Raw genomic sequence first — 15,052 nt, forward strand, 5'->3', positions numbered from 1 at the left:
AGGCAAGGTGAAATACTCATTCTACCAAATGTGCCTGTGGAAAATTATTGTTCTGAAGAATTAGCATAAGAGAAAACATTTTATTTAAAAGAAAGTTATAAATCTGTCAGAAAAAATGCACTTGTCATTTTTTCTCTTTTTTTTAATGCAACTGATGTATTTAAACTCCTGCCACTGAAAAAACCAAAGCTCTGCAGCATCATCTTTCTAAAGCAGAAGGGTTAATATTTTATTCAGACACAAAGCCTTTGTGTTCTCTCTCCTCCAGAACTCTACTTTTTCAAATTTCAAAACCTTTGGAATACTTTGGATGCATCCTTTCTGTGCTAGCAAAAAATGAAAATACATTTAAATTATCCTTAAACCCCCACAATTTAGGTGCTACTACACTCCCAAACAGTTTGATAGAACTACTGATATCTGAGTGAGTAATAAAAAATAGCAGAAAACAATGTTCTATCCGCTTCAACTCAGGCTCCCATTGACAACTCCTAGATTATACTCAGAAGCAAAAGGATTAATGTTTTTTATTTAATTCCTGGTTTTAAGATCTGCAGGTAGGCAAAAAAACCACACACAGTAAAACTGTGTAGATGAGATGTGCCTTTCCCCTAACAAAATATGAAATATTTGCTGTAGTTCTCAGTTTTCAGGTAACAGCCAAGTGCATTCCAAATGGAGTGCAACAAATTTTCCTATTTTTAAGAGTAACTCAACCAAATAATTCCAAGCTGTCCTGAGTTCTGTGTGTCTGCTCTTCAAAAGACTGGGTCAAGTTAAAGTCTGTGAAGGTAAATGCACACGAAAAAGTAAAGTCAACTGTAAAATCTATTTCAACAGAGCCTATTCCTATTTCAATGCACAAACAGATGTGGTTCATAGAACATCTGGGGAACACAAAGTAGGAGGTAATTTTGGTTTTCCACAAGCACCTTGAATTCATTATTCATGGAATAAATAATGTCTCTGTTTATCCTTTAGGACAATGGGTGAACTGGAGATGAGGTTTTTTTCTCTGTAGTAAAAGTTACTGCATCAAATACCTTCTTGCAGAGTGTAGTCATTAATAAGAGACTTGAGTTTAAAAGCAAATTATACAGAATTTTTAAAATTAAGACACAAATCTCTTAATCATCCCTAGGATTGTTGGAATAGAGGATAACTGATATTTATTTTTAGGAATGCTCATACACTTAATTGCCAGTGATTTCATGGAGACAGGATTTCTGAATACCTCATTCTCTCTGCCTGGAAATACATACCACGAGAAGATCATTAAATAAAAATATTTCTCGTTGGTGCAATCCAAGCTTCTGAGGTTTATTTGGATCTGGAACTTCAAACAGCCTACAGTAGCAAACAAGCCTCCGGTGGGGGAGAGAGAGCACCTGCAATAATACAAAAATTCATGGCTCATATAACAACTTCTAGCCAAGAAAGAACATTTTTTATACACAGAATCTTTTTTCTTTAACACTTCAAATATTTTTACCTCTAAGCCCATTAGACCTTTTCATCAAAGGACCAACAACAGGAACATAAAGAATTTATGCCCCAAACTTGCAAGACATTCAAACTTCATCAAAGTTCCCTCCACGAGCATTTTTATTATCATTAGAAGATAGGATGCAAAGCAAGTTTAGCTTTTGTGAGATGCTGTGAGTTACTTTTTGTCAGCCACCAAATTAATTCAATTTGCTCATTCCCTAATACCAAGAAAATGGTGACATCAGGACAAAGCAAATGCATTTTTATCTGTGTTTATTTTCTCAAGCCAGCAAGAAAACCAAGACTGAGTTTCCATTTTCTTATTGGAAATGTCTGCTGAAGGTGTCTCTGAAGTGAGACTTAATTTCTTTCAAATGCAATGATGAGATCTCATCATTGTTAGGTGTTAACAACACCTAAAGAAATCCATAAACTGGTGCATTACAAGAACAGTTTATCTTTATTACTGACCATGCCTATAACTTAAATCTGGAATCAATATTTTCAATGTTCATCTACCATTCAGAAGTGAACTTTAACTGGCAGTATCTTTCCAGAGTATCATTCAATTCTCAAATGGACCAGAAAGAATAAACACACAGCTCAGGTGGGAAGGTGAGGTGCAAACTGTGATTTTAATTATTTATTTATTCCTTACTGGCTAATTTCTTCAGTGATGATAATATTTCAAATAAATAAGAAGTGTACTAAAAAGGTCTAGAAGACCCTTGGCAATAAATTAAGCAGCCTCTGGGAAATAAATTTTTAAGAAAATCTTTATACTTTGGAGAGTTTTTACTATAACACAACAAAAATTTTGCCTGAAAAAACACCAGGAATTTAAAATTTTATTTTTAAAATGTAACAGAATGTCTTATTTCCAGTTTAGGAAAATGCTGCCAGTTACAATGACTATAAATTTTGAAAGAGTAGGAGAGAAATACCTACACAACCAAGTCCATGGTGCAGAGATCCAATCTACAGTAGAAAGACACATACAAGTTGATTAAACTTCAGAGAAACACAGAACTGTATCATAGCAAGTAAATACGGCACGCTCTGACTATGACTAAATGCCTATAAAAGTAAAAACAAATAGAGCTATCAATAAAGACTCTTGCCTGTTCCCCTAAATTCCTTGCACACAGTTAAAAAGTCTCCCACCAGAAGAATCCTTCAAGCTAGGACTCCACCAAGGGCATTGTTTTCTTAATCCCATTTAATTTACAAGGTCAGGATTAGTTTTAGGATTTGAACTGCCTCATGTCTGAATAAAAAAAGAAACATGGAAAGAAAACATCTCCCACAGAAGCCTATATATAAACTTAAATCCCCAATTACAGAAACAAAGTTTCGTATCAAGTGCATGAATACTGACTTCAGAATATTTATTTCCCTTCCTCTCAAAAATAGATACAAGCTTTTATAAAAATTTTGCTTTCTTTCCTCTGCTTCTTCAGAGATCTCCTCAGCACACTCTTTACTGGAAACTGACCAAAATTAGATTTTTGGTGGGGTCCCTCATTCCCTTCCCCCTTCCCCTGACTAAGGCTTGTCTGAGAAGAGATTACAGTTCAAAGCCCTTTAACTGTAATACAGATGAGATCCACATTCAGAGGCAAAATGCTGTGGCCTTTTTTTTCTCTCTCCTTTTCCAAGAGATGCTTTTATATAGCAAGATTCATTTATATAGCAAAGTATTTCAGGACTTTTCCCACAACAATCCTATCTTTGGATGCTCAAACCCAGCACCAGAATCCCTGGGACCTGATTTCAGATATGCCCTGAGATAAAATGACCCCATGTCCTCTTACAAATCCCAGGTCATGGAGGAAGCTGAGCAGGTGACAAAGATGCTGATGTGAACAGAACTTTTCTGTTACTCTTGTAAATTAGGGAGACATAACTGACAGTGCACATTTTGAAATACAGTTCTCTACAATATCACATTACCAAAGCACTTTGATTCTTTAGAAATAAACAAGAGAACTGCCTAAAATGCAGATATTTCAGAATTGCAAAGCTTCACAATAAAGGGTTTTAAGACTCCTAACATCATCATGTCACCCATGACTGCAAAACCAAAATTCATCTGCATGGACACTCCAGAACTTAAGTCAACCTTACAGGGAATGATGGTGACAGTTTCTGCCCTTTGCCATTTGTGGGGAGCAGCCTGAGTGGGGAGCAGCCCAGCTCTGCTGCCCTGCCCTGCCCTCCCCTGTGGCACAGCAGAGGGCACTCACCGGTTTCTTGCCCACGATGAGCTTCTCCACCTTCTGCACCTGGGACACGTGGTCCTCGTTGGTCTTCAGCTCGCGCTTGCGGATGCGCTCGTAGATCCCGATCAGCATCTCCCGTGGGATGTCCTCCCCATCATCCACCCCTGCAGGGCCAAGCTGCTGTTAGCAGGGAGGAGAAAATCCTGCCACTCTCTGCTTTCCTGCCCTCCCACTGCTGCCTGCCTGCCTGGATGTTTGTGCTGCTTTCTGCCAGCTGCCAGCCAGCTCCTCCTGTGCATCCTTGTGCTGCCTCAGCCACACAGAAGAAGTGGTGTGAACATGATTTAAACACTGATTCTGGTCCAGAAGCTCACTGCCCATACACCAAGACATTGATGGAGATCACCCAGGTTTGGGGATTTTTTGTTTTAAAACTCCCATCTAAAACTAAGACATAAAAAGGCTGACTTCCTAAAGTGTTGGGGAAGATGAAACAGGAAAGCCTTATAAATATGATTGCCTGGCAAAAGATTTTGAGAATATAGAAACTATACGCAAGATTGAAATGAAAGCAAGCTTTGAGATACTTTAGTTACTGAACAACTGGAAAACAATGGTGTGGCTGGCTGAGGGCAATTTCTTTTTGATGAAACAACACCCTCTGCTTGCAGACAGGTCTAAGGGTCAGAGCAGACCCTACAGGTTGGCAGAAGGGGCCCAAAGAGGAGTTTTTAGGTTTTAAAGTGTAACACAGGATGGTAATGTAATGATTCTTATAGGCTGTATGTAAATGCTGTATGATTTGTATATTGTACTAGATTAGTTAGTGAGAATTAGAATATTCAACAGAGAAGATGATTTATTGTATTGTAACGGGAACCTCGCTCTCTTACCTTTTTACTCTCTTACCCTTTTGCTCTCTTACCCTTTTACGCTCTTACCCTTTTTACTCCCTTACTCTCTTACCCTCTCATCCTCTCTCCCCCTCTCTTCTCTCAGTCCTGCTCTGAGCTGTGGCTGGCAGCTCCCAGCAGGGCCCTGCACCCAGGCCCTTTGCAATGAACCCTAAGTTCCTGACCTGGCTGCAGAGATCTCTGCTCTCCATCCATCCCGACCATCCCACCCCCTGATGCTCCAACACTAAAGGATTTTTTTTTCTTTCACAGCTCTGTTTGGTATTAAAGCTACAATGAATTAAATTCCTTTTTAGACACTAAAACCTCCATATGACATTCTCCTAGGAATAAACCCCTGGGAGGAAGCAGAAGAATAATTTCATTTTGCCTCCGTCTCTTACCCAAGGTTCATGAAATAATTTCCTATGTGAGAACCTTATGAATGCATTAAAATTATTTAACCAATATTTCATTTAAGATTTCAAAAAAGAACTGGTTTAATCTGGACAAACAAATCAACAAAATAGCCCAGATCCAATATAATTGTTTAGCACTGTGCGATTATCATTGGCGTGGCATTCTAACAAGTGCCACACCAATGGCATGAATGCTTGATCCTGAATTTTTGATAGCAATGGAAGGAGTCCAATTTCACTAAGTGACTTAAAGTTGGGTTTTCTGGGGACAGAGAGATGCATGTCTCTTTTTTAAACAGGTTTTAAAGCAATAAACTCTTATCTCCCCTTCAGAAGCAAAGATAGAATACTTTGTCACCCCAGTGCAACAACCACTCCCATAAAAAATACAGTGATAAAATACAATTTGTTTGCAGATAGAAGCAAGCAAAACCACCTCTGTTCTGTGCCACATGGCCAAGCCTTCCACAGCCCACCTTTGTGATTTACTGCAGCAAGGTAGCCTGTTACAGAAATGCCTGCAGTAACAAGAACTGCTGGCATGCACGCCGCAGTTCAGAGAAAATGTGCTGTGGCTAACTCCACAAATGTAACTGCAGCATTATGCCAAGAGATGCATATCAGGCCTTTGGAGTATTTGTGGATTTTACAATAAAATCTCAGCACTAACTTAAACTTTGCTAAGCTGGAACATCTGCTAAGCACAGGTTGTTCATTGCTGCCTTATATAAATCTCAGGGAATAAAATCACCAACCAGGACTTTCAAGACCTGAAATTCCAGAACACCGAAGTATTTTGGTTTTACTGGTCCTAAAATGACAATACATCCATTCCCTCAAGAAAGACAAGATAAAAATGACAAAATATGACACAATTAATTCTGGTTTTGCTGTTACAGAAATGACTGAAGTCTGTCCAAATGGCAGCCAGGTGACAGCAGCGTGAAGCTGTTCCCAGAAAACACAGAGTGTCCCTGCAAGGACAGTGACAGGGAAAAGCTTTGAGGAGCTTTGCCCTGAGGGTCTCTTACCCCTGAGGTTCTTGATGAAGTCCTCCAGCTTCATCTTGCGCTCGGGTTTGACGTTGGGGCTGTACATGTCGGTGTTGAGCAGGATGATGGCGAAGGCCAGGATGAAGATGGTGTCGGGGTTGCGGAACTGCCGCACCACACCGGGTTGCAGATGCAGTAACGCTGGCTGGAAACACCAGGGAGGCAGTCAGGGCTGGGAGGCACTGCTCACACGCACCAAATAACCCATCTGCTGCACCCCAGAGCCTCAGCAAGCTACTGCTCCCAGTCCAGACACAGCTTTAGCTTTCCATCCACAGGTTTTCCTAAGGCAGTCCTTGAACAGGCAAGGAGTTTGGTTCTCCTTAACTGTAACTTCACTTACTACAGTAACTTCTGTATCCCTCTTTTTCCAGTGATTAATACCCCAACAACAGGTAAGAACACGGCATTGATTTTGGCTTACTGCCATGTGGTGATTTCCACCTTATCCTGCCCTGGATACACCTCTGTCAGTACTGATAAGTGACTTCTCTTTCTCGCACTGTTGTTGAAGTATTTAATGAAAAGTCAGGAGCATACATACCCTAGAAAGTACATGGGCTTTTAATGCCACTCATATAAACTACTAAATCCAAATGTATTCTTAGAGATGTTCAAAAATCCTTGAGTATCTTTTCAACTGATGCCAGAAAGAACTTCTGAGAAAGTTCTATTAATACAAATGCCACACATGAACAACACCAGCAAATGAAACTTCCTATTCCATACTTAGCAACCTCCCTCCCCAAACAAGACATATTTGAAAGTGTTTGTACCTCATGATGACACTGAGAATAATCAGGAAAGCAACGTGGATAAGCCCAAGTTCCCCAGTTCTGCAGTGTGACTGCAAAGCAGCAGGTTTCTGGGGACTGAGGGATTTATTTCACATCCTACCTAAAAGCTTCAATGAGCCGCTCCACCTTCTGGGCTTCTCCTTGGACACGGATGTGGGCCTGAAATTTCCTGAGTGCTTCATCCAGCTCCATTGTGGAGAAGTCCATCTCATCCACCACACAGCTAGGACAAAAACAGATTCATACTGTCTCTCGTCATTTCTAACAACACAGTACAAAGGGAAGATTTTGAAACAGAAAAAACTTTTCAATTTTCCATCTGACGGAGATTCGTGGAATTGTTTTTTAAACTTTCAGCAGCAATTGCAATAATTGCAGGTAAGTTGTGAAGGGAGGTTGAAAATAACAGATCAATGAGAAAGTGCACATGTGAGCAGACCCTTGTGTTTTTTAACTGAAGAGCCACTGGGATGACAAATGTCTGATCATTGTAAGTGATGTACCACTGCTACAAATAATTATTAGTTCTGTGCTTCCAGGCCAATCAACTATCACAATGCCTCCAACAATAATAAATAGTTTATACTGCTCAAAATATCATATCTCAGACAGCCTGCAGCAGGCACAATAATCTGTACCAAATGGCTCTGTGTCTAGGAACATTCTTAATTGCAGAGAGAAAAAATAACCTTGTTTGGATACTCTTTAATTATTACTGTAATTCTCATCTCCCCATCATTTGCCATGACTTTCAGTTAACATTTATGGAGAAATAATTATTTTCTTGCTCTCAAAATACAGTGCTGACAAAAAATAAAAGGGAACCATTTTAATATAATCAGCAACATGAACTATGTCATTCTAATACTTTGTTTAAAGTCTGCTTTAAAATCAGAGGTGTATAAATTTCCTTTAAGCTTAGCTTTTAGTTTTGAAATGACCAGACATGAATCACTGCAAGCAACAGCACTGTAATGCAGAAACCACAGAAAGCACCATCCACTTTTAAAAGCTTTTTCTTAAATGTATAGATATACAGTGACAAATTGCAGAAGCTCATATTTTTCTTCCAGTAACACTGTAGCTAATGTAGAATAACAGCAAGCTGTTTATTTCCCTTGCTGTTGTATTGCACTAAATAGTTATTTAGTTTGTTGTTTGACACGGATTCTTACGCCTTGCTTTTAGTATTTTTCCTTTTATGCAAAAGCGCAACGGAACAATGAGCCTGGCATTTCTTACACCCTTTCCAATCCTCACCTAAACTTTATTATCAGTTCTGCAATAATGCTCACAGGCTTCCCATTATTGCAAGTTCTGTTAGAGTGTCAAAAGCCCTTTTCCCATTCCTGGTGTAAATGGTGTTTTCCCATTCCAAGGTGTAAAGCACATGTGCAGACTCCAAATGAAGCAATTAGCACAATTAAGGACCCCCAGGAACACACTGGCCAAGAACAGGATGGGGAGGGGAATGAAACAGCATTTCTGTGACCTGCAGACAGCAGGGAGGGCAGGGCTCACCCTTGCCCACCCAATACTCACTCCAGCACGTCCCTGTTGAACTGCTTCTGCCGATTGCCCAGGAACTCTCCGATCATCTGCCTGCTGAGCCCCTTCCTCTGCAGCAGGAAATGCGCAACCCCCACGGGGGTGTCGGGCACAAAGCCTCGCTCGATCAGGTACTGCACTCCTTTCTCGGGTTTTCTGAGGAGAAAGTGCCAAAGTATGACTTTCCTTCCATTCCTCCTGAGCACATCTGATTAAAATCCTCAACAGTTCTGTCAATGATGGTGAATATATTCAATCACTTTTAACCAATGTCCCAGCAGGGTGGGCTAGTGGAGCTGCAGGAATGTCCAGCTGAATGCATTGCTCACTGCTAAGAGCTGACAGATTTGAGACACATCTTTGCCTGTTTTCACACATTCCCTGCTCCAGAACCGTCCCAAGGAGAAGCTCTGGATGCAAACAGCCTCCCTTGCCACTGAAACAAAGCCCAACACCAGCTACTAAAAGCTCCTGTTGCTGGGAGAGAGGCACCTTCCAGAAACTGAACTGAAAAGGAGCTCTCCTGACCTCCCCCCTGCCTGCTGGCAAAAGTTAAACTTAATGAATAAAAACATCTCAAGTGGTGTCACTTGCAAGCTGAGAGAACAAAAATAAGGGGGGAAACTACAGCCAGTCAAGCAAAAAAACTCAATTAAAAATGGTGTAACCCTCATCTAATAGAGACTTTTAGTTCCTTCCTTTAACACACCCACTGCCCGACATTTCCCTCCCTCAGACAAGCACCTTCCCAGTTTCTGCAGTGTTTTACATCTCTTTACACTGCTCCAGATTTAGCTGTAACCACTTTCACATCCCAAAACAAAGCAAACCAAAGCCACTCCTTTTATTAAGGAGTGTGTGCTGAGCAGGAGGGTTGTGACAGAGCTGGCAATAAAAGATATTGCTCTAAAGCCAAATGCTGCTTTATTCTCAAGTGCTGCAAAATCCCCCTTACAGCACAAACTGTGCACTGCATCATCCAGCAGTGCAACACAGCAGAAAACCATCACTGCTTTTAAAAATATTCAAGGAGAATCTTTACAGAACCAGTAATTCCATCATCAGCTTTATTTTTTATGGAATTATGCTATAATGTCCACCTGTAAGAGTGGGTGGTTTGCAGATTGCTGGATGACCTAAAAGATATTTCCTTTAAGGCAAGCAAAATCAACCAGAGAGGACAAGGTGACCGTGCTATTTTTATACAAGGTTGATCACACAACCATAACCCTTCCCCAGGGTTTTAATTGCAAATAACATTGCTAAATACATCATCATTCAGTTCTCCTACTCTTTTACATTCCATTATTATACACTTAATACCCTATTAAGAATTAGACAGATCAGAGAAATATATATAATTTAATCAAAAGGGAGTTCTCAAATCTCAATTTCTTGCATCAGGCTTTGTGGCTCTTTTCATCTGAAATAAGATTACACACACGGTCATCTTCTAAAACTAATCTCCTTCATCCTAAAAAGTCCTTTTTCTGTAAGTAATGTAATTGCTATGTTCATATGCTTTTAAACTGTATTTCAGAATCCTTAATCTTTCTAAATTTAAATTCACAGCACCCAACAAAAACAGGAACAGTTGTCTCCATCCCCCTTGTTAGTGAGCTGCATTTGTCCAGTAAATTCAGAGAGATACAAACGCAGGAGAGCTCCTCTCCAGTGACTGTCAAAGTAGAAAACAGCACTCAAAACCCACAGCTTAATCCAAAGATCACCTTTCCCTGACATATAGAAAATGCTGGATCATTACTTACTGTACTAAAAACCAATCTGAATTCCCAACACCTGCATAAGCCTGAACATTTAAAATCGCCACAAAGATAAAATAATTTCTTTTTCATCAGCCTCTCTCTGGTTGTATAATTTTACATAAGTCAGGGTCTCCTTTTTCATCTAAGAAGCTTTGCCCTGGTTTGGTAATATGAAGTCATTTTATTCAAATACCCTTCAAACCAGGCTAGGTGAGTGTCCAAAACAGAGTTAAAAATCCATTTACAAACACTGGAAGCCAAGAGCTCTTTTCCCATCAATACTCCCCTCATGCTGGAGTGAAATATCGGGGAGTTTTGCAGTCTGGGATTATTTGAAAGTAGTCTAGGATTATTTAAAATAGTCCAGTTTGTTACAAAAGCTGTAACCTGGCAGCAATGACATGAAAATAACACCTGAACCCCCAGGCTGTAGGAATGAAGGGTGCTCCTTCCCTGTTTGATCAATCACTGGTAAGGCAGGCAGGCTCAGGGTTTATTGTTGTTTAAGCTCCTTCCCACCTCCCACCAGGAGGGACATTATCTTATTCACCAGGAAAAGTACTTACCAGAAAATGATGACTCTTCCAGAGTGTTCTGAAGTGCTGTATTTCCAAGGAAAATTTACTTCAAAAGTGAAGTTAACAATAGGTTCAGAGAAAAATGTACTCAGGGGGCCTTCCCTTTCTGCTTTTAACATACGCAGCATTTTGTCTCCTTTCAAAGTCAGAGAAACTGAAGAACTAAATAGGATAATGGAAATTTAAGTCACCTCCAACACCAGAAATTTCAAATACCACCAAGTCTGAAGGAGTTGCTCCCTAAATGTGCAGGAGGATGTGAAGGTTGTGGTGCTGATCTCCAGCAAAGCACCAGAAACTCATTTGCTCCTTCCCAAGGTGTTTTTTCACACCAGGGACCTGCCAGGCTGTGGGGAGGCCAGGTTTGAACAACACAAGCAGACAGGGATTCTCTGCGGGCAAACCCAGCTGTTCTAAACTGAACAAACCTTCCTTTTCACCAAAGCCTGACTTTTTCCAGTGTCTGACTGGATGCAGAAGGGAGTGGGACACAAGGGTCAGGACTGAACAGGACAGGACACCTGGGTAAGTTATCCTTCTTTCTGTCTGCTCAGAGCTGGGCACAGACTGTTTTGTACTTACAACTAAGAGTCTTTTGTGATTAGGAAAATTCCCACTGATGGCTTGTTAATTACACAGACCAATAACAGACAAGATAAGAAATCTATAAATAGCAATGGAGGAAGCAGCAGAAGCAGAGCAGTTATTTTCAGATTTGAATACATTAACTAATATCAAAATAAACCCTCTAACATTGGCGCCTTGCATAGCTGATGATGTAGTTATTTAGAGAACTTTTGATATTTACAAGGTTGCTTCCAAAATAAGTTTAAAAAGGTCTTCTGTCTCAAAAAAACCCAACAAAACAACCTAAAATGAAACATTCAACAACAAGAAAAAAAAACCAATAAAAAATAATCACAAGAATCTACTGAAAGAAGAAGAAAAAATCAACACCAGAAGATGTGCAAAATTTTTTCATAAGATTCTCAAAGGTTGATTAAAGGACTAAGGATGTTGCCAGAAACTGATCAATAACAAGACATTTAGGCTAGTTTGAAGTGACTTCTAAGGGACATAAAATGATGGAAGGATTAATGCAAGCTTCAAAATAACAGATCAAGCCAGTATATTTTAATAAGCTCATTTCTTAGAGAGTACTGGCCAGATCCAGAAGTGCTCAAGACCTGCCAGAGTTTGAGAAGGGAGGCAGAGACAGCTCCGCCTTGGAAGAAGGGAAGGGTAAAACCTGATTGACTTCCTACACATATCAAGCTGTTCTCCTTAAATTTTCAAGAAATATTGCTTTTACAAAAACACTGCAGTGATTCTGACAAATTAATTTGGTGGAGGGAAAAGCTTTTAGTTGGATTCTGGATGGGAAGAGGGATCAGCACAGGATGCCCTGGTGCAGCCAGTCCTGGGGCAGGACAAACCCAGTAAGCCCCAGTGCTGAGCTGGTGAGCACTCCAGTGGCACTGCCAGCAGGCTCTTCTCACATTCCTGTTGCTGGTTTGGGGCTTCCTGACAAACTGAACAAGGCCAAAAAGGTGTTTTGGGTTTGGGTTTCTTTTTGTTGTTGTTGTTGTTTTATGTTTTTGATTTTTTGTTTTTTTTCTTTTTTTTTTTTTTTTCTTTTTTTTTTTTTTGGTAGCATGGTTTGGTGGTTTGGTTTCGCTTGGTTTTTATTATTATTTTTTTTAATCCAGTCAAGCACTTCCCACAGCTGCAGCATCATTGTAGTATCCAAGCCACGGTGTGGATAAAGTGCCTGTGTCCAGAGCAGCCAAGAGGAGAGAAGGAGTAACAAGCACTGCCTGAAACAGAAACCTGCCACAAAACCACAGCACAAAGGTGGATAAAGCCTTGCCCATTCCTGACAAGCTGAATATGTAAAGCTTACAAACACCCAAAACCACATGAAATCTTTGCATTTCCTTTTACAGCTCAGACAGTAAGAGAGCAGTAAAATGAGAGCATTCATTAACAAACGAGCATGGGCTACTTCCAGCAATGCCAGAAGCATCATCTGAATTAAAGCAGGGATTTATGAACAGTGTAAATAACCACAAGCACACTGCTCTAACAGCTGACTGAGGCAAGGGGGCAAAGCCAGCCTGACTGAGAGTGAGAAGCTTGCTGGAACTTCTGTAACTCCAGGATTTCTGAAGGCACACCTATGTTTGTTGGTTCCTTGTCTGCTACAGAAACTGAGACAATTTGAAAAGGAGCAAACCAGAAGTACAAACATTTCTTAGAGGTTGTTAGAAACCCACTGCAAACAGGAACACTTCACAAACATACAGCTGCCAAAGAAATCTTTTCATGTCAGAGGTGGAGTGTTTTATGCAGCTATGATGCCAGCCCTCTGTAAAAAAATAAATAATAATAATAATAATCTTGCTTGCCTTTGATACCAGTGATCTCATTTTGAAAATATTTACAGTTGTCACAAAAATAAGCATTACTTCAACACTAAAAAACAGGGATGGCTTTTTGAATGCAAGAACCTAAGACTTTTCTTAGAATCATTGAAGAAGTTAAATATTTTTAAACAACCAGGCTGGCAATAACAAGTTAGTTGAACATTCTCCTTAGTCTGGCACACAGCTCAGTTTTGTTTCTATGGCTGTACTTTTTGCTTTGCTTTTGCTGAAGAGCCCACTGCTGCTGCAGTGAAGCCAAGAGAATCCCTAGGTCTATTTTAAACCTTCTGGCTAAGAAGGAAAAAACCAATATCCTTAAAATACTGCCAAAACTAGTGCCAAAACAACTTGTCAGAGTTCACTCCACAGTGAGGCAAAAGGGGATCGAGAGGAGGAAAATGAGAGAAACTGAGTGGGGACCCTGAGCTGTACTTTTCTCAATTGCACAACTATTCAATGAAGAGAAAGAAAAACTGGCTGTAAATTGCATCTTCTGGTAATTACAAGAAAAAATCCCTGGGTCAGGAGAATAAGCCAGGAAAGAGCACATTTCTCCCCTCTGCATCTCATGGAAACAGGAAGATAGTTATTCCCATGATTTGGGCAGGAGCACTACAGTTTGCCCCCAGTGGGGATGATTTCTCCCACATTAGGATATTAATTCTCTGAAGTTCATTGAAGACCTCCCACCACAGATGGAAAGGTCAGGGCACACTTGCAATCACACCAAACTACCTGGAGTAACCTCTGTTCACAAAAAGTTAATTTCCACTCATGCCACTAAGGAAAGAATTCACCAGGAAGTGATCTCAGTGCCTGGTTCTGTTTGGTGGGGGAGCAAAATAAAGAGAGGAAACTCTGTAGATGTATATTTTCATGAAATTGGGCAACTGACCTACGTGGTTCTACCATGACTTTCTGCCTGGCCAACCAGTTTCTTTATGGCATCATTTCCTAACAAGGTGCCAGGAAATTATACATTGAACATTATTACTGCTACTGGATGTTTAGGTTGGTCTGAAAAGTTATGGCCTGAATCAGAGCTGATTATAAAAGGGTAAAAAGTGTATCAAAGAGCAAAAAGTGTATCAAAGGCACCTAAATGCCCCTGAGCAGAAAGTCTGGCTCATTCTAATAAAGGAGGGGAAATGGAGTTTAAAGGTGTTTCAGAAAAAGGATTTCCCTGTGTAAGAAGCATCATTGCTGAGGAACAGAGCAGGCAGCACAGTGGAGAGGCACAGAGGCACACCCCAAGCACTCCAGTGCAGTAGCTGGACATGTCCTTGCTAGTGAAAACAGCCCTGAGTCATCCTGCCACAGCGTTTGCTACCTCCTCATTATTCCCTCCCTTGGCAGTGGGCAGCCTGCTTCTTTGTCCCCCCCACTCCTTCCTTCCTCACAAGAAAGAAGGCAATAAGAAGGAAATATTTTAGTTAAATTAACCAACCAAAACACTCTGTGAGGTTGTTCTCACCTCCTCTGACCCCACTGCATTTTTCACAGAACAGGGGCAGGAGTTTGTAGCTGCCAGCAGAGCAAAATTCCACTTTGGGACAAGACATATGGAAAACTGGCTGCCTCTCAGAGCTGTGTGCCAGGGCTGAGTATTGCCCTCATGTTTATGAAAGTGTTGTCAGGAACAACACTTTAGGATGACTGTGTCCTTTAAATTAAGGAACAGTCCCTGTCTTTATGTCTTCTCGTGTCCCTGCCCTCTTTCCACACCCTCACCACAGTTACACCAAACAGAAGCACTTCAGCCTCAAGTTCTGCAATTCTGCTGAGTAAAAATGGGAAACTCTGACAGTCACATTCCCTTTGAAAGGGACACCTTTTGTGCAAGTACAGTTTAAACATCTCCTG

The 15,052-nt window shown here is 40.5% G+C and overlaps 1 protein-coding gene across 1 annotated transcript in view; it reads right to left on the reverse strand.

The window, feature by feature from the left end:
- IQSEC1 (IQ motif and Sec7 domain ArfGEF 1) overlaps positions 1-15,052 on the reverse strand; it is a 295,721-nt gene that overhangs the window by 18,751 nt on the left and 261,918 nt on the right. The window contains 7 exon segments of the mRNA XM_030957062.1: positions 1,263-1,388; positions 2,437-2,466; positions 3,735-3,874; positions 6,054-6,200; positions 6,203-6,219; positions 6,972-7,094; positions 8,414-8,575. Of these exon segments, the coding sequence (XP_030812922.1) occupies positions 1,263-1,388; positions 2,437-2,466; positions 3,735-3,874; positions 6,054-6,200; positions 6,203-6,219; positions 6,972-7,094; positions 8,414-8,575 (745 nt within the window).

Source organism: Camarhynchus parvulus, chromosome 12 (assembly GCF_901933205.1).
Source record: "Camarhynchus parvulus chromosome 12, STF_HiC, whole genome shotgun sequence".
Classification (NCBI taxonomy): Eukaryota; Metazoa; Chordata; class Aves; order Passeriformes; family Thraupidae; genus Camarhynchus; species Camarhynchus parvulus.